The 26,313-nt window shown below is 39.3% G+C and overlaps 1 protein-coding gene across 1 annotated transcript in view; it reads right to left on the bottom strand.

The window, feature by feature from the left end:
• The window catches only part of cdkal1 (CDK5 regulatory subunit associated protein 1-like 1), a 209,470-nt gene that overhangs the window by 68,577 nt on the left and 114,580 nt on the right, over window positions 1-26,313 (bottom strand). Inside the window, exons 9-10 of the mRNA XM_086037970.1 lie at window positions 18,572-18,738; window positions 5,950-6,095 (exon numbers count right to left, since the gene is read on the bottom strand). Coding sequence (XP_085894096.1) covers window positions 5,950-6,095; window positions 18,572-18,738 — 313 coding nt within the window. The remainder of the gene's footprint in view (window positions 1-5,949; window positions 6,096-18,571; window positions 18,739-26,313) is intronic.

The raw sequence follows: 26,313 nt of genomic DNA, 5'->3' as shown, positions 1-26,313 counted from the left end.
TATTCCACAAACACGTTATTAAGCAGAATACGGTGTCTCACATAGTGGGCCTGCATAGAACATATTCTTGAAGAAAATATGTTTGGGTTGACTTCCACTTTAAATAGCTAAAAAAAATCCAACTTAAAAAATAATTATAAAAGTATGTTTCAACAACCTAGCAAGCCTGGCTTCCTTACATTTCAAATGGCGCTCCACTGCTGAGTATGTCAAGGAGGGAGGTCTGATGTGTGCCTGCATGTTTTTGCTGATTAGAGAGGCCAGAAGCATTTGACCCTTCATGACCTCCGCAATGTTGGTGGCATGAAGCAGAAAAAAAAACCTATATATTTATCTCCCGTCATGTGTGAGTCAAGCAGATAAACCCTGACCTTGCACTGAACAAGAGTTGGTCTGTCTCTTGCTTTGTGGTTAACTTCATTTGGCCTAACAAAGCACTAATTGTCATCTGTGAGGCTCCCAACTCAACCACCTGCCAACCTCCACACGCATGCACACACACAAAATCACGCACGCACGCACACACAAGCACGGGGAATCCCCTTTCAGTTTGAGTTGTCAGCTTTGACAGAGAGCAATTCAAAGCCAAGAGACAAATGAATTAGTCACTTGATGACTCGGACATTCACAAAAAACAGGATTTGTAGTCCCAATCTTGCCAGGTCCTCAAAACAATTTGTGATTTGAATACAGCTGTAAGACACGTTATGCAAACACTTGGGAAATACTGTAACTGGATTTCAGCATAAAGTGGTCATACAATGTGATCTACTATTAATGTAAGTTACAACAATAGACACAGTTTCCTAATCGAAGATAATCTGAGTCAGGAGTAAATCAATTTAAAGTCTAATGAACTTGATAGGATTGGGGTTGTTGGTTCAAGGCTCATGTCCATATTTTTATTTTTTTTTAAGTTTTGAATTTGCTATTCGTAATAGTGATCACGTGATATGAACTACTCTCGCACATAAGATCTATCAGAATACCTACAATTCTGAGTAGTTAATTGCCCATGATGAGATGGATTGTTTAAAAATGGAGAACATTCAGCGCCGCTGCTACTCTCAAAGAGTCAGTCTAAAAAAATCTGTCTGCACGTCGACCATTCATTCATTCATTGTCCGAAGCGCATATCCTGAATCCGCTTATCCGCTGAAGCCTACGTCGAACAATTCGCTTCAAACAAGGCAGGAACATAGAAAAACATAAGAGAAATACGGGCATTTGGATTTCAAAATGACGCCACTCACCTAAAACCTTTGGAAGAGTCTTTGTGAACTACAGATTCAATTGATTTTTCAAGAACTTTCAAAGTGGGACACCAGTTCTATGTCATCGTTAGTGGTGTACAGTGTTAGGATAAAAACCGTGAATGCAGTGAAACATGAAATAGGGCTTCCTTCATCACTCTCTTATGAGTGCGGCTCATCAAGTGAAGACTTTGGAGAGCCAATTGGCGGTGAATACACGCATACAGGCTCAGTGCGAGATCCCTGCTTATTCAGAGCAATGTGCGCACTTTCCAGGTCACTGGAGAGGTAGTCCTCAGCAGCCAGACAACTTTCTCTACCCAGGCCAATGGCCGGCTGCCGCGGCAGGGAAATTTGGGGTTCATTTCCACGCTGCCCACAGCACTCCCGTCGGGGCATACGTGACCCATCAAGATGGAATCGTGGGTGGCCACGGTGGCGTGACGCAACGCTATCCCCTGCCTACTAGCAATTGGCGACAAGAGACCGGGCTTTCTCACGTTTAACCCCATCAAGTACTTGCTTAAAGTGGAAGCCAACCCAAACATATTTATTTCAAGAAAATGTTCTATGCAGGCCCACTAGTTGAAACACGGCATTCTGATTAATATTGCGTTTGTGGAATATGAGTTAAGCAGCAAAATCCACCCGTTTTAGCCATCTCCAGGGGCGGCCATTTTGTCACTTCTGTCGACTGAAAATGACATCACAACTACTCAGGGCTCAGGTAACGACCAATCGGAGCTCACCTGTTTTCTGAAGTTGAGCCCTGATTGGTCGTTATCCGATCTCTGAAAACCTGTGATGTCATTTTCAGTCGACAGAAGTGACAAAATGGCCGACCACTGAGATGGCTATATTTTGCTGCTTAACTCATATTCCACAAATGCAATATTAATCAGAATGCATTGTTTTAAAAAGTGGGCCTACATAGAACATATTCTTGAAAAAAATGTTTGGGTTGAGATCCCCTTTAACGATTTTTGCTTGCATCTTCACAACATCCTGTTTCTGTCATGTTGTTTTGGTGACAAAAGTCTTTCAGACCAAAACGGAAAGTGTACATTTGGGCCATTTTTAGTTGAAAATGTGTGAATTTTTGGTACATCCCTGCTAGTCTCCGTCATTGTTTTGTGACTTTTTATTGTACACTAACTTTTCCCCTACTAATATGTTTCACAAGTCCTAGTAAAAACCCAAACATCAAGAGACAAACCAATACCAGATACAAACCAAATTCAAACTATAGCACTACGCTCTCTGAGAATAAATTGCACCAAAGTCGAGACAAATAAAATTGAGTTGAGAGAAGTGCAAAGACACACACACACACACACACACAAACACAAAAACTCTCACGCCATCCAACATAGCGGGCGTATGTTTTGGCTTGTCCTGGCCTCTCTCCCAGACATAGAGGTGCATCCCAGTTATTACCGCTCCAGCTAAATTGGGCCAACTACGAGATGAGTACCGGCACTAAGTTTACTTAACCAACATTATGTTTAGGTAACAGAAGCCAGCAACGGACTGACTGTGCATAAATATATACAAAGACGACTCGCACAGCGGGGTAGTCCGCCAGTATAAACAAGATCTTCTGATGAGATGCACTGAGTGTGGTAAGCTTGTGTGCGTCTCCTTAGACATTTGTCACGGCCCTTTAGGATTAGTGTCACTGTGTTGAATTTCATCCGAACACTAAAACAACAACTGGAGACAGTGGACGAGAGCTCTACTAGGCCAAACAATTCCCTAAGACACAAATCAACACACCGAGACAAGAGTCAATGTTAAAGGGGCATCAGTACTGAGCAGAAAAAAATAGAATTGTTAAGTCTTGAGCCCCAGTGAAAGACAGACTGTGACCAATCAGACGCCTACAAAACTTAAAGACCAGCTTGACAGAAGGACGGAAAAAGAGAAAAATGTGCTATAGTACTGACACGGCAGAAGGAAACTTTAAACCTAACATAAATTCTAAAGCGAAATATGGGACTGTAAACATGTCAACCATGACGTTTAACACACCCAATACCAAATAATGGTTCAAAGTTGAGGTTGATAAACTGTAAACTGCAAAGTCCAGATGGGTCAAGATTTATTTTACATAACATTTTGGAATGTTACCAAATTGCTTTATTCACTGAAGCCAAACCAAGGACTGCATGGTAAAACAGTGCAAGTAGGAAAAAATAAATACAATATGGATTACGTAAGAAATCCACAAAAGCATTAATAGTGAGGATAAACAGTATTTGAAAAAAAAAATACATCTACAATTTGGATGACTGATGATAGTGCTTTAAGCAGAAGACATGCTGCTGAAAATGATTGAACGCTTATGTTTATATTTAAAAAATGTACAGTAGTGCCATGAGTACAAATTTGTTCAGTGAGTACACTTGTAAACGCAAACACTTGTTTCTCAAATCATTTTCCCATGGAAATTAATGGAAAGGCCATTAATCCGTTCCAGCCACCCGCCCCATCAAAAAACAAAATATGTTTATAAGTTAAAAAAAAAAAAAAAAAACTAACGATATAATATTGTACTTTACATAAACCTACAATAATCACTTAAATGTAATTAAAAATAGTTGAACATTTTTTGTCACGCTTGGTCCTGCGATGGGCGGCACTGTGGTCGAATGGTTAGCACGTCCGCCTCACAGTTCATAGGTCGTGGGTTCGATCCCGACCCCCTGTGTGGAGTTTGCATGTTCTCCCCGTGCCTGCGTGGGTTTTCGCCGGGTGCTCCGGTTTCCTCCCACATTCCAAAAAAAAAACATGCACATCTCTGTGTGCCCTGTGATTGGCTGGCAACCAATTCAGGGTGTCCCCCGCCTACTGCTCGAAGACTGCTGGGATAGGCTCCAGCACGCCCGCGACCCTTGTGAGGAGAAGCGGTATAGATAATGGATGGATGGATGGATGGTCCTGCAATGCACATTGTGCTGCTTAAAGTATTCTGGTATATATGTTATCTGGCTACAAATATCAAAGCAATGTTTATGTTCGGATATCCGTTGCTTTAACAAAACCGCCAAACGGATTCTAATTGTTAGCCCGTGTGCCTCTGGTGTATGTCGTTGTTTCAAATAAACATATTTGTTTGATGTTTAGTTTGACAGGAACCTTGAGGTGAGAATGGCAATCAAAATCTGGGAGCCTCTTTTTTTGAAGAATCACTCAACCAAACCGTACTTTTTTAACCCAAAACAGTTTCTGAAAAGTGGGCGGGTCGGATACCTTGGGACTCTTCATAATGTAAAGGCCAAAATTGTGTTTCATACTCAACCATGCTGCATGGTGAAAATAGAAGGGTGCTCAATAATAACAATAAAATGAATCTAACTAAAATACTTGTAATATAGTGATCCAAGATGTCAATATCAATCTCTTATGTGTTGTTTGCTGTACCTTCCAGCTTGTATTTAAGCCTATTGTTGACCTACAAAAAAGTTACATACTGTCTATACATGCACTGAATTGTAAAATAAATGGATTTCACCTGTTTAGGGCAAGCTATATCTGCCTTAACGCATTTAATCTGCAACGGCAGAATAAGTCAGACAAAAGATAAAAGCAAACAGACAGAATGGCAATGTAATATTCGTCAACTAAACACTGTGTTGAACCACAAATACCTCATAGACTGCTTATCTGAAAACATGCATGCTTGCCATTTAATTCCTGGGAAAGCCTTACTTAAGGATAAGAGGTTATCATCTGGCAACAGCAATAACATCCTTGCATATACTATACACATTTTACTCCTAAATCATTCTGTAATATGAAGAGATTTGAGCCAGATTTGAGCCATAAACGCATTTTCGTATAATCTCGTTTTCATATGAATCTCTTCGTGTTGTATTATCTTATAGATATTTGAGCACAGCAACAATCAATCAGAGTCAAACTGATTATTTTACATACATATGGACAGTGTGCTTATATTTTACTTTGTGCACAATGCCACAAGGGGGAATCCAGTTTTACAGAAATATTTTCATGCTAGGAAGGAAGGTTTGAAGGGGAAATTGTTGTCAAATTAAGATTCAAGAGTTGTACTGTCACATGCAGCGCAGAAACAGTGGTAATGCAGCGGTGAAATGTGTTTCCTTCACACAGCTAAGAATAGCATTATCAAAGGGAAATATAATAAAAGGAATAAACTTAACTCCAGGAATAAAAAAAACAAATCTGAGCAAAGTATGAACAAAAGAGCAGAGTGTTAGAAGATAAGATGGCATTTAGTATGTGCGATATTGTTAGAGTGGTAAGAAAAAAAATTTTGCTGTCAGATGAGACACTATTTGCACATTCTGAATATTTTTCATGCTTTTGTTTTATGTAGATGCAGTTATACTCTCCTCCTCCAGAGTTGTGTATACAATGCTTGGTTTATTCCCATGATGCACCTGCAGGGCAGTCGCCTGCAAACCTCGAGGGGACTGTGTGACGAATGGTTGTCTTTTTAAATCAGGTGCTAAACGCACAAAGATTGCCAACACAAACTACAAGCAAACAGCAAGATACATTTGAGCAAAGTCAGAAAGTCTTTTCTTGAAGATTTAAAAACCAATCTTAAAAGATGTAACAGGCAGCAGCATTGCTGGAAGATGAACACATCATTAAGGTCATGTCTCCCTTCAAAACCACCAGTCCACTAAAGGTCAACGGCTTGCCTTACCGCTCTTTCAAGAAGTCAACCACTCTTCTGAAGTCATCAATGCAATACTCTCTCTTCATGTCCATGAGTACGCTGTCTGAGGCTGACTGCACAGGAACGTGAAGGAAGGCATAGACACGCGGATGATTCAATATTTTCGCCATCTCCTAAAGGGGCACAGGAGAGACAAGGAAGGAATGGTAACATTTGGTAAATGTTGCAGGGTCTAAAAACAACTTGTGAGCCATACAAATGTATTCATGTATTTACTTATGGTGAAAAGCGTTTTGTTTGCTATGTATCTGCACAGACACACAAAACGTTACTTTTTTCCAAACTTGCTATTCCACAAAGGCATACATGCATTTTTTGTTGCTTTTATGCCTTATAGTCCTTTAAACCCGACAAAGCGAAAATATCTGCAGGCTTCGAATGAAATACTTTGTGCAATAAAGCACTTCAAAAAGCTTCAAGTCCCACATTGCTGTGTTTCAACTCGTAATAAAGCGCTGACAGACCACATTTTTATTTGATAAAAATGAATTTATGAAAAAAAGTTCCTGTACAACCAAAAGCAACAGTATTTGGGATCGTTCATGAAAACAAGTGTTTTTATGTGGTTGTTTTTTTTTTGTAGCAATAACATGCTTTTTAATATGCCATATTAATTAGGAGAGTTAGCAGGGCTATTACATTTTTTTTAACTATAATTTCCACACCTAAAAGGCTGGAGAGAGCACAGATGTCAAATTTGTCTGATGGACATAATCAAGGTGGTATCATTAGCATGCTAATCACCACAAGAAGGGGTGAGAGAAAAGGAGAGGGGAGAATGAAATGATTTAATGATTTCCTACAAGAATGCGCTGATTGCAGTCCGTCTTCTCATTAAGATCTATTGAAGAAGGTTCCTACTTCATGCACAGACAAATGCAGACGTGTGAATGTCGACGCTCACACGTCTACGCGCAGAGACACACAGAGCTCAGTCACAGTGCACCGCAGGGGGTTGACCACTGCAAGCTCCAAATTAGAAAGAATTAATTTGGTTGGAAAAAAAGGCGCTTGATTGGTGACAAAAATCAGCTTGCTACAAGTGTGAGAGAATGTGTGTGTTTGTGTGTGTGTGTGTGTATGTGAGAGAGAGAGTGCGAGAGAGAGAAAGAGAGAGAGAGGGGGTGGGTCAAAGAAAAACAATTTGAGCATCATAAGATAATGTTTGCTCTTATACTGTATGGCAGACTGACAATCAGTATGTTTTATTTCAAAGCCCTCCCAAACTACTCTGTTTAGACGATTGAAGTGATTATTAGTTAGAATCTGAACTAAGTTTTACAATGTCAGAAGACCGACTAATCATCTACAAACAAGCAACCTCAACAACATTAATTTTAATTCTTAGTAAAAAAAAAAAAAAAAAAACATCCAATATTTTAGACAAACAGCCCGCCGTTAATATGGTCCACCAGACCAAAATATCATCTGAGCACTGAAAAATGAAAATATTGAATATGCAGCAATATAAAGAAATAAGAGAGAATAAGAAATTCATGAAATGTATTTTATGACATAAGAATGCGTAAAGTAGCACATATTATTGCGGGAAAAAAAAAACCTCTGTTATTTCTTTGTGGCATTTCAAAGCATGTCAGGCATCCAGTATTGTTTTCAGTATCTCTTTCCACTCATTAACAAACCAAAAGAAACACCGCAGCTTTACATTAAAAAAAAAAAAAATACTCAATTTAATTTTGTAAAAAATGTATTCGGATCCAGATGCTTTTATTTCGTGTATGAAATAAATGAAATAAAAAAGATGAAATAATATTAAAGTCAATTCAACACAACATTTTTTTCAGTGTGGTTTGACATGAAATACTGGTATCTGGAATCAAGAAATACCTCCTATTCTTATTTGCAAAAAGCAAAATAAATATGGTGCTATAAGTCGTCCAGTGGAACCTCTACAGATCATACCAAAATGTGAAAATACATATATTTTGGAGCTAAACCACCATAGTGCGAGACCTTAGTTTTACCTCACAAAAGTTAGACACATATAAATTACAAAAAGAGCAGTTTTAACATTATTAAGAGAAGGACATGAGAAGAAAGCAATATCAAATGGGTTTCAATGCTCAACCAAAGTCACATTAAGGACGACAGCCACGTTACGCAAAACTCCTTGTAACTGCTGACGTGTGCCTCAAAAGTAATCAAATAAATCAGAGCATCACTGAAGCCCTTGCTTTACAAACTATATAAAAAGAAAAGCAAACGGTGAATAGCTGGTATAACAGCGGTTCCACAATAACCCAGGGAGAATGAATACATTATATGAATACCAAAAAAATACATTAAAGCGTGTTTTTTAAATTTTTCAGTAATACTTTATCAAGAGCAACTAAACTACCCCCCTACCTCCCACCAAATAACAAAACATAAAAAAAAAAAAGAATGTCAAAGAGTCAGTCAGACAAAAAAAAAAAGTAAAAGAAACCAACGAAACCACAAAAACAAGTCAAAGAAACCATTTTAGGTCCAATAATGCCGTGACATGCATGTCCACTGTGAGTGTAATTAGTACTTACAGGTCGTAGTACACGCAGTGGGATGATGGCATACTGTCGCCTTTAGCACTTGTGAACTGAGCTTAGTGAGCTGTCAATTACTTTGACAAGGATAGGGTCATCTGTCTGTAGGTCAGCAAACGATACCAGGGTATATACTGGATCCATGTGTGTAAACTCCTTGCTTCTGCGTGGCTGTGTGCACCATAGTGTCGTTTTAGTATGCAAGAAGCATATATTATTAGGTACAGCAATATGTTGCAGTCTACATTCCCTATCAAGAATAACTCCCAGATGACAAAAGTGTGTGTGCAAGTGAGTACCGGCGGCGATTGAGGTCTAAACGTGATAGTTGGAGAAGCAGGGCACTGCTGAAGGCAACTGTGGGATTAATCTATAAGGGGAGGACTTTTCATTCACATGAGCCATTTATCGTGCGCGTCTGACAGAGTGCATCCCATCCTCCAATCATTATCCACCACCCTGATATGATCTCTGTCGTTAGCGATCCCCGCAGAGCGCCGGCCTTTTTAGTGCTCACGGACACTTTAGTGAGTCCACAGAGAAAATTATGATAACGACAGCACATTCAAACATCACCTCGTGGGCTGATGAGATTTTTCCGTTAAATTGGGATACAAGTACATTTTTTGTGGATTTGCTCTGATTATCAGTTTAACAAAAGTAACAACATTGTGTCACTTTTTCCCTCCCCCCCATGAAGCCTATCGCTCTCGTTCACACAAGCGAGACACAAAATCCTTTCATCTTTTCTATATCAGTCCTGATAGACACACAAATCAAAAAGGTTCTATCTCAACTGGCTTAGCTCAAAGGATCTGATAACTAGCCCCTTAAAATCAGATAGCACTGAAAGGAATATATACCGTATGTGTGTGGGGGGGAAGACTAGGTTGAAAGAGCTCAGAAGAGTCACACATTAAGTTTTATATGTCTCTCCTCTATTTCACAAAAATAAAACATACTGTGGTCTTGTTTTCTTTGGAAGATTCTCTTTGGGGATTTTGACGGTTGCTTCCTGAACCATGGCCTTTCTGGACATGTTCCCTGGCTTGCATAACAGATAAAATGGTACAGTTTACTTTGATTTTCAATTAAAAAATCTGTCTTCACTCTCTTCCAACGAGTGACAAAAACAAAGATTACTGAAGCTTCCATGCTATTGCAATGCCAGCGGTACATTTGTTTATTACAATGTTTCATTCTTTGGTAAAATCATATGAGTAAAATATTTTTTAGGATTTATTTGGTGAGGAGCTCAGAATTCTATGGCATGGTTATCTTGGTTTTGACTTGAAATCTAATGTTGATTTTCCTGTACATTTTCTGAAAATGTCAAAAGTGAGATAATATATACAACGTACAAATACATATACATAGATAGGGGTGGAACGGTACACAAAATCTACGGTTCAGTTCGATTCTCTGTTTTGTGATCACGCTTTCCAATTTGGTTTGGTGAGTTAAAAAAAGGAGTTAAACTTGAACGTGTATACTCAGCATTATTGTTAATTACTATTATTACTATTATTTCAATTGTTATGTTTTTTCTATCTATGGCAGTGGCATATAATGGCAGGCATAATAACTTATCTTCACATGGATGGCAATACGTACAACCAACCTGTGCATCCATCTGTTGCCATTCATACAACAGAATAAGTCATGGTCCCCGGCAAATACATCAGCTTTGTGTTAAACTACACAAGCCTAAATTTCACATTGAGGAAGTAATAAACTGAGACGAGATTATTTCAGGAGAATAGAGTAATGATTATGTGTGTTATCATCTTTTACCTAATGATATCTGTGTGAATGAGCTCAGCTCATGTATGACTGTTAACTTCGTCATCTTGTCATTCACGAGACATGAACACACACAATTGTCATCTTTTGGACATAAACACCACCACACTGGATTCCCCATGAAACGAACAAGATGTGCTTTATTTGTACACTTTCATCTTTCATTTGAGGGGATTTATGGTACTGTACACCCGAATCAGGTATTGCTGTAGGAATTAAAGCAGTTAGTGGGTCTATATTCATATGCCTCTCAGCTTTTCTTTTAAGACGAGGGTCGGCTAGTTACAGGCTAGCATTGATTATCCTCGGATTAAACCAAGTTTCCATTAGAAACAAAATACCTCAGTCATGAACACTATGATTTTCAGTGAGTTGTAATTCTAACATCCGTTTGAATAACCCGATATCTTGCGTTGAACAAATAGACTTGGTAGCGATGGTTTCCAATGCTGATGCTAGCGAATCAAATGGAGCAGAAAATAAGTAGCCTCCGAGATTAGATCCACCCTCCACCATGATTGGTTGCCGCGTCGCTGGAATGCTATGACACACAAGTCATGACGCACTCATTGTTTTTCTTGATGAGTCCCTACTTCCGCTATATCGTCCCCAAACTTCACTATATGACATCTCAGGGATTTCGCAGAGCAGCCATAGGTCAGTAGTGTGAACAGGAGGGGGTTTAGCACAGAGCCTTGGGGGGAGTTAGTTCTGACGGTCATGGAGTCCAGGTGGTAGTTCCCCATTGATGGACTCAGCCCATGATTGTTCAGCATTTGCACCAGGTTCTCTGGAATAATTGTGTTGAAGGCAGAGGAGAAATCCAGCAAGAGCAGCCGGACGGACATAGAAGATCTTTTTTCCAGGTGGGTGAGGGCTGTATGGACCATTGACGAGATGACATCATACGTGGAGAAGGCGTGTTGTCATGGTGACAAAGCCTCAAAATTGTCCGTGAATGAAACAAACGCCACAGGATCTCTTTGTGGAAGTGATGGTTGATCCTTAAGCCCACACTGGCGAGGAAAAGTAGTACTTTGTAGTTTGGGTTGAAACATTTATTTTGTGACATTAGCCCTGGAACTTTACTGGCACACCTCATACAGTATATTGGTGAAGCATAAACACCGATACACAAACCCACAAGTTGTATTAAGTGGGTATACCCAGGGGAGTCTGAGGGAAAAATATTCTACAATCTGTTCCCAGGACAGTAATTCAAATCCCAGTTGGTGGGAACTGCATTCAGGAGCAGCCAAGAGAAATCAAGCTTCTTATGATATTCTACATCTCAAGAATTGCACTTAATTTTCCCTAGAGGATAACGGCAGCATGCAGCACCTCACACAGCGGTTACAATAGATGGATTGTCATAAAAAATGTTGTTGGTTTTTTGTTTTAAATCGCTGTCATCTGTTATTAGTGACTGGCTAATATCGTTTATGCAGAAGAAATAAACGAAAAGCCTAATTCAGTTTTAAAAAAAAAAAAAATCTTTTAAGTGGAAAAATGAATTATTTAATATATGATATCACTTAATTAGGTGTGTTCCAACAGCTGTCATGATATCATAAATTTAGACTTGGTAGACTAAAGGTTACTTCATAAGTGAGCATATTAGTCTAAGGCCAGGATGATAAAAGTACAACCCATGAGTTTAGCCACACTATCAGCAGGATGATAAAAACTAGCTGCAGCCAAGTGAAGAAAAAGAAATTGGGCCAATTAAAACACTTTCTAGACAAAGAAGAAAAGTGTCTGCACCAAACTGCTCAGAAGCATGAGGCGCACCTCTGCCTTCATCTACAGTGTTTACTGAGGTGGAGCAAACTATAGACAGGAAATTGCACATTAGCAAGCTATTCTGTGGCTTGTTAAAACAGTAGACGACAGTCATCCTGCTAAAAGTCTGTGTTCACCAAATGCATTCTTAAGGTGTTGTTTTGCTCATAATAGTCTATAATCATATTGAAAAGAAACTGAACATTTGCAATCTCCAACAACCGTAGCGAATTATGGTCTCCAGAAACCCTTAAAATTGATTACCATCATTCAGAAAACAAAAGACTACGCAGGAAGGCTGTGGTCATAATTTAGAAACATATGAGAACAGTTTTACTGTGGGGCTTCATTTGGTGTGGGGTCCCTCGCACAATGCAACATTAAGCTGCTAATGTGAAAAGGCCCCCAAAGGCTTCATTAAAATTAAAATGGTCGTGAACGAGTGGCGTCTAAGTGTGTGCTTATGTAGTTTGCTTGTGTGCATGTCTCAGTGTGAAGGTGAGAGGTATTTCGGCTAGTATGCTAACTATTCTAGTGATGAAACGTGTGAATGTGTATTGTATGTATTGTTTGGCTGTTTAATTGCTTAATACAGTGAATTGTAATGTTTAGGCATATTGTTAACAAATGAAGGACATGCATTGGATGATGTTGCTAGGTTATTCTTTGTCTGTGTTGTTGCAGACCACAATAAATAGACGTGTCAAGTGGAATACGGGCCTGTGTTTTCTGACAGGAGCACCCACATTCATACCTTGCCACTCTAAAATAGTCGGATGGAGACATCACACCAATCATATGACCCTCTCCGTTTTTCTTCAAATTATGTACTGTTCATACAATCTTGCAGCCCGAGTCAACCAGAAAATTGTTTCCAGTTTGGCAGGAGAAACGCAAACGAAAGTGATGTACGAGCTGCCTCGCAAAAGTAGCAGTAATGTACTTTATTTTATTTTTTATTTAGTAACTCCGAAGATAAAAACACAACAGCCAGGGGGTTGACTAATATAGAGGCAAAGAAATATATTACAGAAATATAAAGCGTGACATCATCAGCAGGCGCGAAGGACCCGATCCAATCTGGACATTTAAAAAAATTCCAATGAACATTTTATCAGTCCGGCCCTCGGCTTGTCGCAAATTATTTTATTTGGCCCTCCGTCCATTTGACGTTGACACCCTTGTTGTAAGCGTTCATGTCATTTGCGATCTCACGGTGAGATGTTGGAATGTTTTTGTTTAGCTTCCTTTGGCAAAATCTTGAAGTGTTAACAACACAACAGTGTCAATCTCGGGGTCAGTTTCGATTGACAAACCGATGTTTTTTTGATCGAATGTTGTAAAAATACAAATATATTTATAACGAATTTATGTGGACACGGTATGTCAGTAACACATAATATATTTTCATTTATTTGGGAGAGAAGAATCCAGTTTAAAAGGTTTAGGAAAATCTGGTCTAGTCAAACAAGTAAAAAAAAAAGAGCTATTGTACCAATTAAAAGGCAGTTTCTTAATACAGATGAGAAGAAGTACAAAGAAGATATCAAGACGAGCCATTAATTTATTTATCTTTTTTTTTTTGCTTGTCAGGAAGTCATTTAATTCGTCTACAACTTCTGTCTATAATTTTTGATAGAGTGAAGTTTCTTTTTTTTCCAGCAGTACTCCTACAAAGATTAAACATAATTTTGTTGAGAACTAACACATTGATAATGTCACGGGAAAACCAAATTTGATATGCCTGTCAAATTTGAAGACATTTTTTGTTATGCAAGATGTGAAAGTATATTGTCAAACCCAGTTTTCAGATTGCATGTTTGGTACTATAATTCAACATCAAAATTAAAATTCCTGCGTTTACACCTTATCTCTGGATCACAGTGTTGCAATTTTTTTAATGCTTGCATGTAGGACCAATGTTTCTTTGGATCAAGGGGATGCTATCATCTCATAGTTTAGAAACTAAGCATTCATAGGAAAAAAAAATGTTGAAACATGGCATTAGTAATCATTTGAAGGAATGTTGTTAAGCAGTAGGTGTCTTGGAACTGTGAGAGTTTGTTAAATAAAGCATAACTAAATGTAAAGTAAACTCCTCGAAGCTTGTGCAGTAATGAATAAGCTCACTCCTGCACATCGCTTAGTGTGGCATGTGTGTACAGCCTATCTATTGGCTCTCTGGTCAAACTCAGAAGAGCTTTGAGGAGGATGTTTAATGGACAAGAGCAATTTTATTCATCTCAGCCTGGCTGATTGCTACGTACGAGGCTACTTTCACACCTCATTTGCTGCTACCATGCTCGATTCAATCACACGCGGGCTTGCAAAAGCAGCCGCGCAGGTATCATCATGTACGTGCACAGACACCTTACACGATCAAAGGACAAAATGATGCACCTTTGACAGCCATTTAGCAATTTATTAGCAGGTGGCTCAATGGTCCACGGGATGAATGGCTAAAAATGGCAGAAAAGTGAGGAACAAAAATGTAGCATTTTACTTAAAACGGCTAAAATTGAAATACTGATTGCTGAATGCAATCAACTAAAACATCAGAGAGCAGAGGACCACGAGAGGCGACTCGGCCTGTAACTGCTCCAATCAGCAAACGGTACCGAGGTTTTCTGACAGAAAAAAAAAAGAGAAAAGAAAAAGGCAGCACGTGAGAGGAAATTGCATGCTCTTGGGTGTCAGAGGGAGACGGGGCACAGAAAAATGTTTGTGAGTGTGCTTAGAAGGGTGAACTTTTCAGAAGAAGAGATTACTCAACATTTTCTTCTTTCAATCACAAGCATTTGCCACGATTATGTTTTACAGAACAAGCGCTGTTCTTTTTAAAATGAGAAGGGAAAAGGATGTAATTTGGCCGTCACTCTACACGACGACTAGATCGACTTACGGCCTTCATTATCAAACCATTGTTATTGCTGTGATTGCTGCCGTCGTGGAGGGAGCTGTAGAAACTGGGTAAACTATTGCAATTAGGAGAAAAGTAAACATTTATAGGTTAAAAAAAAAGAGATACATTTATCAACTGCAAACAGTTAAGAGGGAGAGAGGATGCATGTGTCGGTCAAAAAGACTACAAAACAGGTCATGTAGGATCTGAATCTATAAGAATGGCTTTATATTAGCCAACAGGTTAACCAAAAACCAAATTGGGAATCACACATCGCATAATCAGTTCAAAGTCAGCGTGCCCTGATCTGAGCACGGGACCAGCTGGTGAAGATCAGCCCCATAGGCAGGGCCAGCCAGGGAGGTGACCAACCCACATTATGTTTAGATTTTGAAGACAGTATAAATGTGACGGCTGCATGTTAGACCGCGCCCCTTTTCTGCCCTCGCCCATCTCTGGTGAGAGCATTCGCGAGGATGGAAAAGCTGCCCAGATCTGATCATTGTATGATTCCTGAACTTCAGAGATGATGAAGAAAACTGACGATAAAATTCAATCGATTTGTGTGAGTCTTTACTTATATTGGATACCTTCTTGAAAGATAAAACAAACACACATTGAGTAAGTAGTTGTTTTGTAAATTGCTAATTGGGCTTATGGACTCGAGACCTACAAAACTCCAACAGTCACTGCAGTGTACATATGACCCACATTGCAGAAAGATAAGCAGCCTTGAAAGAGATGTTTAAAGTAATGTATTGGAAAGTTTTAGTCAATTTCCAAAAGGTTAAAGGGTTAGCGAGATAAACGAAAATTCATCACAAAGAATACATGTCAAAGATAAAAGAAAGAAAAAGATGAATTTAGCCACGGAACGGCGGACCATTTAGTAAGCTCCAAATGTGTGATGTGCCTTGGACTTTAGGGGTACATTCAGAGTTTCGAGAAGTTTACTCAATGAAATGTTCGCCATGATATACAGTACCTCCTACGGCTCCCTTTTTCGCTTCCATAATAACAAAATGGATTCTTAAGCATGCACCAATTCCCCGTTTGGTGAATAGCAGTCTGCTAAAAACACAGAAGCCCAGTGAGCAATTGCACACAGGAAGGCCAGAACCCTCAACTTCAGAACTGTGAGGCGGATGTGCTAAACTCTTATCTAACGCGCTGCCTGCTATTTGCACCATGACAGTACTAATCACGCCCTCATGAAGTAAAAAAAATATACATTGGTGCCAATAAATAGTTGTCAATGTAGCGTTTACAAGTAGGTCAAGAAACATGGTTGTGGAAGTGGGTGGGAAACAAATCAAGAAGTGAAGTGTGGGTGGAAGTTGAGTGAAGAAAGGGTAAATGGGGGACAAGAGCAACAAAAGGCGAAGATAAGTTGAAGAGGATGACTCTTATCTTTTCTTATGTAGGTTAATTGACTGAGGAATTAAAAGAAAAAAAAGATATAATTCAATGTGATGCATGGACATTAACAATAAACGGGTTGCTAGCATATGAAATGATTATTAAGATACACACACGCAGACTAAGCTAGTGTGTCATCCTAGCATATTTCTAATTATCGGTTAATTGTTATTCCCTATCATTAGGAGGGTGGTTTTTAATTGTAATGTAGCCAAGCAGAAACCCTACCTATACATGTGGGGGACAATTAGCCACCTCCATTAACCCCTGGTTAATTACAACCTCAACTGCTACATCCCACAGCTCTGTTCTCACTCCTCTTTACCCCTCAAATCTATCCCCGGGCCTTCATCCCCATTTTACCCCAAGTCCTGTCCTCATTTCAGTTTATGATAGCCAATCAGCCTTAATTGTTTGATTCAAATGCATATACTGTATGTTATGACCTTTACTAGTCTAATCTTTTTTCTTTTCTAGGTTAGAACTCCCGGTTTGAGTCCTCCATGTCATCTCTTTCTCCCTTTTTAATTTTCTCTCATTTCCAAATACATTTCCTCAGAGATTGATCGTAATCTTAAAAAGATAAGCACAACTGCTTTCTGGAAATAACAAGCAATCCCATAATCATAGGTTGCACCGCTAGCACCGGAAAGTCAACGTGTTGATAGAAATTACCATCCGAATATTTGAACATAAATGCGATTTTAGTTGTCATGGAGCAAATACAACACGCAGGTTGAAACAATGCTACAACAATCAGAATAAGCTTGAATCATTTTCAATATAATGAATGTAAGGTTGTAGATGATTAATAATGGAAATAATCAATAATAATTAGATTTAATGTGTAAAATTATCATGGGGAACAGCTAGCCATTTCAAATAATTAGTAACAATACAGGTGGCTACGGTGTACCCCGCTTCTTGTCAACACATCCACTTGGCATTCGCTGCAGAGTGGAGAGTGGAACATACTTAAAACCATTGGTAAATGTTAACTGAAAAAAAAGTACTTGCTTTTTGGTTGCACATGATTAAAATGTGTTAAACTAACACATACCATTTCGTCGCTGGCCTGTGAGAAACACGTACATCCAATTTTTGATTTTTTTTTTTATTTGCACGTTAATGTGATGTTTGTAACGTGGAAATTCACGTAAAAATAAGAACAATTTGAAAAATAGACATACTTGTTTTTCACAGGACAGCGACAATTTGTTTATTCTTGAGGAAAGCACAGGAAAATTACATCGGCTTACTACATTTTAATCATGTGCAACCTAAGTACATGTTTGAATTAAGTAAAGTAAGCAAAATTCTTTGGCTTTGTTGGATTCATATATTGTTGCGTTTCCACATTCATGTCTAGACATTATTGACAATTTAACAAATCCTAACAAATGGCAACATTGTTTGACCACAGCATGGATTACTGATTTATAGTAATTATCGGTCTTCATTTATTCAAATTATTCCAACAAATAAGACTCACTTATTAATCTCTCCCCCACAGGGCCCACACCCTTTTTTATGTAGTGGTTTCCTACCGCCCGCCCCAAGAAGGAATTTGTTGTCTGAAAGCAGGGTTTAGTAAGCCTATTGCCTATTGAAAATTGTGACAACATGTTACCACTGACAGAGACAATAGTCATATAAAAAAAAAAAAAGAAATTCAAGACAGATAGAGTGAAAATTGGGAGATTTCAATGATAGTAAGTCAGACTGACAAGACACATGGCGAAGAGCAGCCTGAACGGCGAGAGAAAGAGGGGATAACAATGTCCATTGTTCCATTAGGCAAGGCAATAATGACTGATAAAACGAGACTACTAAAGAGGACACAATGGTCCTTAATTGACTCATTAGTGGGAGAGGAGAATGAACTGCACTAATGAATGGAGGTTTGCAGCTATACTGCTTGCTAAGCAAAACAGAAAGGCATTCCGTTTATTAAATCTAGACAAAGCAATATTTGTCCACTAGAAGGGATAACAAAATAAGCCACGGGGAGAGGACAAAAAAAATCTCTATAGTCAGCTCTATAGTCATCAATACCTTTTTTTAGCACATTACAATTTAGTTCATAGAATAGTTCCTGGTAGCCTTGCCATTAATGAGCACTGATGTTTTTGGTTTTCCATACCTCAAGATGTTCCAGGATATAGGGTGGGTTGGTCATCCCCAGCCTGAGCATGGCCCCTTCAGGAATCTCCTCAACCAGCCTCCACAGTAGAGTGGGCAGGTCAGTCCCAATGTCTCGACCATAAGCTCCTGTGTCTTCACTGGTCAGCCAGATTTCACACACTCCCTCTAAACAAAAACAAGAAAACATTGCATAGGTGAGCAAAATAACCTTTTGAACTGGGCAACATAAATCAGTACAAGTGGGTGCAGTACTGCATCTTTTTGGCTAGGTTCATACCGCAGGTCAATTTGGATTTTTTGAAAAAAAAAAAAAAAAAAAAAAAAAAATCAATTTTTTTTATGTAAGCATTCATGTAATATTACAAATGCGATCTCGGTCTCTCTTTTGTTGTGAGCACATGCGTCTCCAAAGTGACCCGCAAGCGCAGAAGAAGTGATCACGAGGTAGTGTTTATGTAAGTAAATGTGTTAGGGCATTTCTACAGTGAAGCGATTCGGTAGGAGGTAGAAATCCAGTATTTGGCGGAAATTATGAGGCAAGGCTTTTCTATCTCATTTCATGAATTTCACGGAGTCGTCACTAAAGATGATGTCACGTTGTAACCGTGTGTAACAAAATGAATCGATCTGAACCGTGGCTGAATTACCACTATCACCCATAAATGTCCACTTTATGCTTCATGTTTTAAGTGAGATTAAATTAAAGTCAATACTGTTACTCAAAACAACTTTGCGAATTCAATCTCCCCGCTGGCAGTACTTTAACTCTGCTCGCGCGGAGCGCATTTTGGGCTGAGGATGACGTCAATGTCGGTTATATGCGACCTGGCGGTACAGTCTGCGGTCGCATTGCAAAAAATCTGATCTAGGATCACATATGAAAGTGGCCCAGGTCGCATTTGAAAAAAATCGGAATTGAGCTGTTGAGACTGTCATAAAAAAATCTGATTCCGGTCGCATATGGGCAAAACAAATCAGACTGAGTCGCATTTGCCTGTGGTGTGCAGCTAGCCTTGGATTGAAAAGGATCCTAAAATGTTCCAGCACCCGTCTATTGGAGTCACAGTACAGTGCGGTTCACCCTAAAATCAACACTCTGCCACCCATTGATCAGCTGACAGAATTTTACAATGGACTGTATGAACAGAATAGCAAGATTGCATTTTAAAAACAACAACATAAAGGGGAATTAAGAGATTGTGTTCCTTGTACAGTATACAGATAATAACCGCCTTATACCGGGTCACGTCATCTTTGGTTAACTCATTGGCAAGCTGCATGCTGTCCTCTTGCTATGAAGACGACTACATAGCCTGCGGTGGAAACACATGCCAGATCAAGATGAACCGTTCTAAACTGTACCGCGGCAAGCACAACTGAACAGTACAGCTTGGTTGAGACACAGCTTCAGTTTCACTTGCGCATGAACAATATACTGCCACGGTAAATACATATAACTCAACCTTATTGTGGTAACTAGCATGCAATACACAAGAGGATCTTCTTTACTGCGAGTCAAAGCCATAGGGAATCGTGTTTATCATTAATTGGATTTTAAAGCACCTTAATTTAGATTTACGTCTGCAACAAGAATACACTTGAACAAGGGAAGCTTTCACAATGTCATGCATTAGGGAGATAAAAAAACAACAACAGTAGCAAATAGTCAGGTCTTCTTTGGACTTTTTTTTTTTCAATTTCAGCAATTCAAGCAACATTAACATACAGTATAACCCATGTCAATTTAAATCAAATTAAAATAATTCATACCCAATATAGTATGAGGAAGACTCAAATAAGCATACGCTCCCTTGCCAAAGGTATTGGAATGGTGAGATCAATTCCTTTACTTTTGTTGCAGACTGAAAACACTGGGATTTGACACAAAATGATGAATATGAGACAGATATTATCAAAGTGAAGTAAAAGCTAACATTTTGAAAAAGAAAGGTTCCAAACTCAGCTCATCTGTGAAACTCTGTGGAGGTCATGGCTTGGCTTGCACGCCTTCTTTTCGGACAGACTAATCAATATTCACACACATACACAAAAAAAAAAAAAAACAACTCAGAAATCTAAATGAATATCTTCTCTGCAATTCAAGACGGGAGCGCATTACCTCCTGCACTGTTGTGTCTTTCTACCCTTAAAGCCAGGAGAGCGCTTCCGTCATTTTCTTTTTTTAATCTAACTCTCGGTCTCTTGACCAATGAAATGCATCAGAATATACACGTGAAGGTGTCGTGACCCCTCGGAGGGTGTCGCGGAATTTTTTCGAGCATAATGGCGGACGCGCAGATTATCGCGGGAGCTCTGAAATAAGTAACGGCAGTGATATAGACGACGCGCTTCAGGACTTTTTGCACAACATGGTCCAAATGCTAATCAAAATTCACACCAGTGCCTTTAATTGATAATTAAATGGAAGTGTTTACTTGTCATTGATTCTACGCTGCAAGGCCATCACAGTCACTCACAATAATTCAAATAACCACCTTATACACGTGTATTCCCGTAAGGTGAAGGTCATATCCAGCAAGAGGAGACTTATCCGGCTTCATGATAAATTAGAGCAACACTCACTGCTACAGCTTAATGAGCTAACTGTCATTTGGCTGCAGGTCTGGAAATAGTTGATTGTCTGCTTAAGCTATGTGTTATGACATACCCCGGATCATGCAGGCAAATCTAAATGCATTTGCACTTGCAGGGAGGCAGGGATACACACTCACAAACACACAACTGTCATTACCATTAGCCAAGCGGAGTTGGACGGAAAGATGCATGTGGTCATTCAGAGAGGAGAAACGGTGTGGCAAATTGGATGTGTGCAAGTGTGGAACACTTAAGGAGGAAAAGCACATATTTCACGGTGTGCATGGACCACAAAGATTAAAGACGATAGTGGCATAATTGTCCAGATTAAAAGGATTTTCTAAGGCTCATCATCATTGACAATAGGATGCACTAATGATTTTTGTAGCACAGCTGCACCTACAAACACACCTATCAATCACATATGATCAAATACAAAGCATGACACAAGTGCTGAAAAAAAAAAAAAACAACAGGACAGGGAGAACATTTGCCGCTGTATGCAATTAATTAAAGACAGTTCACCTTGCTCTAACAATCAGAATAACCTGGTTCATTAAATTCACCTAATCGCTAGCTAAAGTTATTAATTTGAATTTTGAGGAAGCAAGCATGCTTTTTTTAAGCACGGCCTGCTATGCCGTGTTACAGATAGTGGCGATCAAGGTTAATTAGGGAAAAATGACGTCAGCAACAACCATCGTGGAATAAAATGTAAGATTAAAAAGTGTGGTGGGGATTGTGTGTGTGCGTGTGTCTTTACAATCGACCCATTACAATGAACACAGCAAGCACCCACATTGGATGAACATTGATGCAGCGGAATATTAACCATGGTATTGGAGCCCTTGATTTGGGGAGATGAAGGGGCCTCTTCAGATTCTTGTTATTGCCTAGGAAATTTCCTTTTCCATCCTATCCAAGCGAGATGACCCAGAAATACTTAGAGGACAGGTTCCCAAAATGTGTAGGAAAGGTGCCTGGATGCAACCTTAAAGCCACCTTTAGCAAAGGGTTACTCCTGACCAACCTTTAGGAAAGGCTATCACCCACAATTCTTTACGGCAGCAACGTTTTAGCAACAGGGCACCAACACAGTTGACAGACTGCGCGAAGACACCCGAGTTTCACTCTCGTGACTTTAAAAATGATGAAAAATATGTTTTTGAAACATTTTTTTAAGTACCGAACAGTATATCGTCGCTGTCGTCCATTTGTTTTCATTTTTCTTATTTTTACGCGAATGGTGTTTCCACGTTACACACATCGCATTAATGTGAAAATAACAAAATATGTTTAAAATTGGACATACGTGTTTGTCACAGTACAGCGACGATATATAAACACACAGCACATGCATCAAAAATACAGTCTTAGTGAAGAGTAGCGAAGGTGAACATAAAAAGACTAACATTATAGTATCCATACAGAAAAAAAACAGCCACATTGGCCCAGCTACAGCGGTTCTTTTTTTCTTGTAATGACTTAGAAGAAGAACGCCCTAAGGTGACAATCACCTATATCATTTGCTTGTTTGGTGGACTTCTTCCTTTGCTTTTATTTATATATTTGTACCATGGGCAAATTCACAGCAGAGCTAATGTTACTTTGTTTGGATTAAAAGAAGCCACTCTCTTACCCGTGCTTGCATCATGCACATCCAGTCATTGATGTATTCCTGTAGTTCCCACAAAAAAGGCATCATTTTTTGTGTCAAAGCTCTGTCCCAGTTAATTGTTAGCCATGCGCTTTTGAAATAAATGACTAGACCAGCTGTAAATGCATCGAGGAGCTAAATATGTCCCTTTCAAAACAAAATTCCAGTGACTTCACACATGCTGCTGCCAAGCCAGTAAGCCTGGGCATTGTCTGATATTAAAACATTCAGGGCCCTGTGTTAATTATGTTTTCGGGAAAGAGGCCACATTGCAAGGGTCCCAGTACACCCAATAACCTGCCCCGTTGATTGCAGTCTCTGCTTTATCAGTAGACTTGTTTGTATTATCACGTCAATCGTGTTTTTGCTGGCAAAAGATGTGACCGTTGAGTCGGAAATGTGAGCTTGGTCTCCCTCATCTGTCTGCACTACAACATATACATACATACACAGCTGTTTCCTCTGGTTTCAATGTGAGCAGCAAAGACAGGGGCCACTAATTGTATCAAGATTTCCATTGCTAATGCATATTAATGGAAAATATGACATCCTGAATTAAAATTAACTTTGTCTTGCATTCAACTCCTTCTGCTTTGCTACAAGAAACACTACAATATGGTAAAGTAAGAATGTTCACAGGAAAAGTACGTGTACGTGTAGTTGGAAATCAAATGAACCAACACCAACAGTATCGAAGCACTACAATTATCGTAAAATGTGGAAATGTGCAAATCATGCAAGACCTGTAGTAGCAATGTCACTTTATGAATAGGGTTGGGCATCGTTTGAATTTCGACGATTCGGGTTCCGATTCCGGTTCTTTGATTCGATTCCGGTTCCTAACGATTCTCGATTCCGATTCTTAACAACAACAAAAAAAAGGAGTTATTTTGGGACGAATCACATGAACTTGTCTGTTCTTCAATTTAATGAACTTTTTACTATTTGGGAACTTTACCATGGATTATTTAAAGGGACATTTTTAACCTGTATATAATTTTTTTTGTATGATTTAGGATTATTTTTCACAAGAGCTTTATTCTTGAGAGGTTCAAGACAATGCAATAATGCAGCTGTTACTGAAAGCATGCAACACCAATTGATGGGCTAACCTTGTCTTACTTTAGAAAGAAAATATATACATATAACAAACACAACGCTGCATTTTAAGGGCAAGCAAGGAAAGTATATCCAATCTAGGCAGTCTATTTAACCATAGGATGTATCTGTATGTACAGTATTTATGTATAGGCTGCAGCTGCGTATGCTATAAGCAAAACATCAGCTGGATATGTGCATTTGTGTTTTGAACCGGCTCAACGTTGCTATTAGACATTAGCCAATTCTGACTTTTGAGTCATAAGATGCATCGCACCCGCGACCCTTGTGAGGACAAGCGGTATGGATAATGAATGAATGAATGAAAGATGCATCGCATCAGTTCTATGGCTAGGCGTCGGCCGAATGAGCCAGCCGGGGTGGCCCGGGCAGGATCACCGACCACGCGAAGGGCAACTGCTGCCACTGCGGTGTCCCAGCGGCCGCCGCCATTGTGGAAATCCATGGGAAAAAATCTGAACGGTTTCGGAAGAACAGGACCTGGTTCCACTCGATGCCCGGTTCTCGGTGCCCAACCCTATTTTATGAATAATCTAATTCAAAAAATATATATATACACAACTGTATTTACTACATGCCGTGCCAGATTTAATTTATTAACGCTTCTGAATACCTGTTCTCAGCCTATATTGTATGTAAGTTTAGAATTTAATTGTGATATACATAATGCAACTACTGTATACTTAGACACCGTAGCATTGCTGTAAAAGTACATTTTGCTGGAAAAGCCTGAATGTTATACAACTTTTTGTGTGGAAGTGGTCAAAATGTTGCAGCTGACCTTGTGTGTGCATATTCATTAAACAAACCCTCAAGCCTAACCATTTTTCAGTACGTCAGAACAATTGCAAACAGGGGCCAGGCAGAAGAACTTTTCCTGCACACAATTGCCATTGAGTTAACTTTGGCACAGCCTTGTCAAGACAGCAAAACAACGGAAGATGAAAGGAGACAAGGGATTGGCGGTACTAAATATGGGCCAAAGAGCAGGACCCACTTTGTTTAGGGTATGAGCCTTCTGACCTGCCAAAGACAAGTACAGACAAAGAATAATACACAGTACCAGAGGAAACAGCTGTGTAGAGGCCTGCAGCTGTGACCAACTCTACCTATAGCATAAACCTATACAAACATATGCTCACTAGCATATAACATGAAATCCAATTAAAGAGCAGGGTCTAAACATGTCTTCACAAAACGTAACTTACTTTTTTTCATATTAGTATTATAATATTTTTCCAAGTTAATATTTTGGTTGTAGCTCGTAACATGCAATTAAGGAAGGTACTCAAAATACGAGAAACAGCCCTTAGTATTTTACAGCAGGCGTCCCCAACCACCACTTTGGACCGGGCCACGGCGGACCGCAGAGATGAAAGAAAGGAAGAAAAAAAAAAAAGTACAGTACTTTCGGTTTATTTATTATCCAAGGCTGAAAAACATTTTATTTTGAAAAGTGACCGGATTCTCTCCATCACATCCATGCATGACTGACTCAACGGATGTCAAGTTGTCTTTGTCGCGTAACGCTAATATTAAATGCAAAAGCTAGCAAAAGAGTAAGATAAACGCACTTGGAGAGTTTGCATACTTTGACAAACTCTCGTTCAGTGTATACCTTTTTAGCCCGGGAAATGTTTTAAGCAAGTTGATGCGAGTGCTTCATACATTTTGGAAACACGATAAGTACTTTTCTGCCTGACCTTTAAGTGAACAACCGGTGTTTGAGAAGTTCATTCCTGGTGTTAGAATGGAGGGAACTCAAGTGCCGCTGAAGATTTGAAGCCTTGAAAGGTTCTAATTAAGCCCAAGCAGAATAGCTTGCCATTACATATTTGGTAGGCCAACACTACTCAACTTTTTTTCCCCTCCAAGTCATTGTCAAAGTGCATGCGCTTGGTATGCAGACACTTGGTACCTTGAATGATGAATGTTATCCGTTCCATCACCATGTTCAAACGAGCCCTCGCGCACACTGTATTCCTGAGTTTGTGTAAAACAGGGAACGGAAACTTAGTTTGGCGGCGGGACCAATTTTTTCCTCACAATCCTATCACGGGCCGAAATTATATTTTCATTACACAAAACCTGCTGTCAAATATCAAAAGCTCATGGTTTGGTTTTATATATCACTGTATGATATTTATTGCAATGTTGTGTGAAGGATCACAGCACTGCAGTAAGCCTCACATTATTGCCGGAAAGTTCACGGTCCACGGTCTGCTCACTAATTTGACAGTATCATATTTCTTATTTATAGCATTTGAAATGTCATACGGCCAAATGACAGTGATGTGTTTGCTTTTCATGTCAGAAATAAAAGAGGGCTCCGAATAAAGACAACACGGGTATTAAAAGCCAAGTAACAA

The sequence above is a fragment of the Filicampus tigris genome, chromosome 8, assembly GCF_054856515.1.
Source record: "Filicampus tigris isolate MCC_2025a chromosome 8, RoL_Ftig_1.0, whole genome shotgun sequence".
Classification (NCBI taxonomy): domain Eukaryota; kingdom Metazoa; phylum Chordata; class Actinopteri; order Syngnathiformes; family Syngnathidae; genus Filicampus; species Filicampus tigris.
Note: the sequence above shows the minus strand (reverse complement) of the source record. Positions and strands in the feature narration are given on the sequence as shown.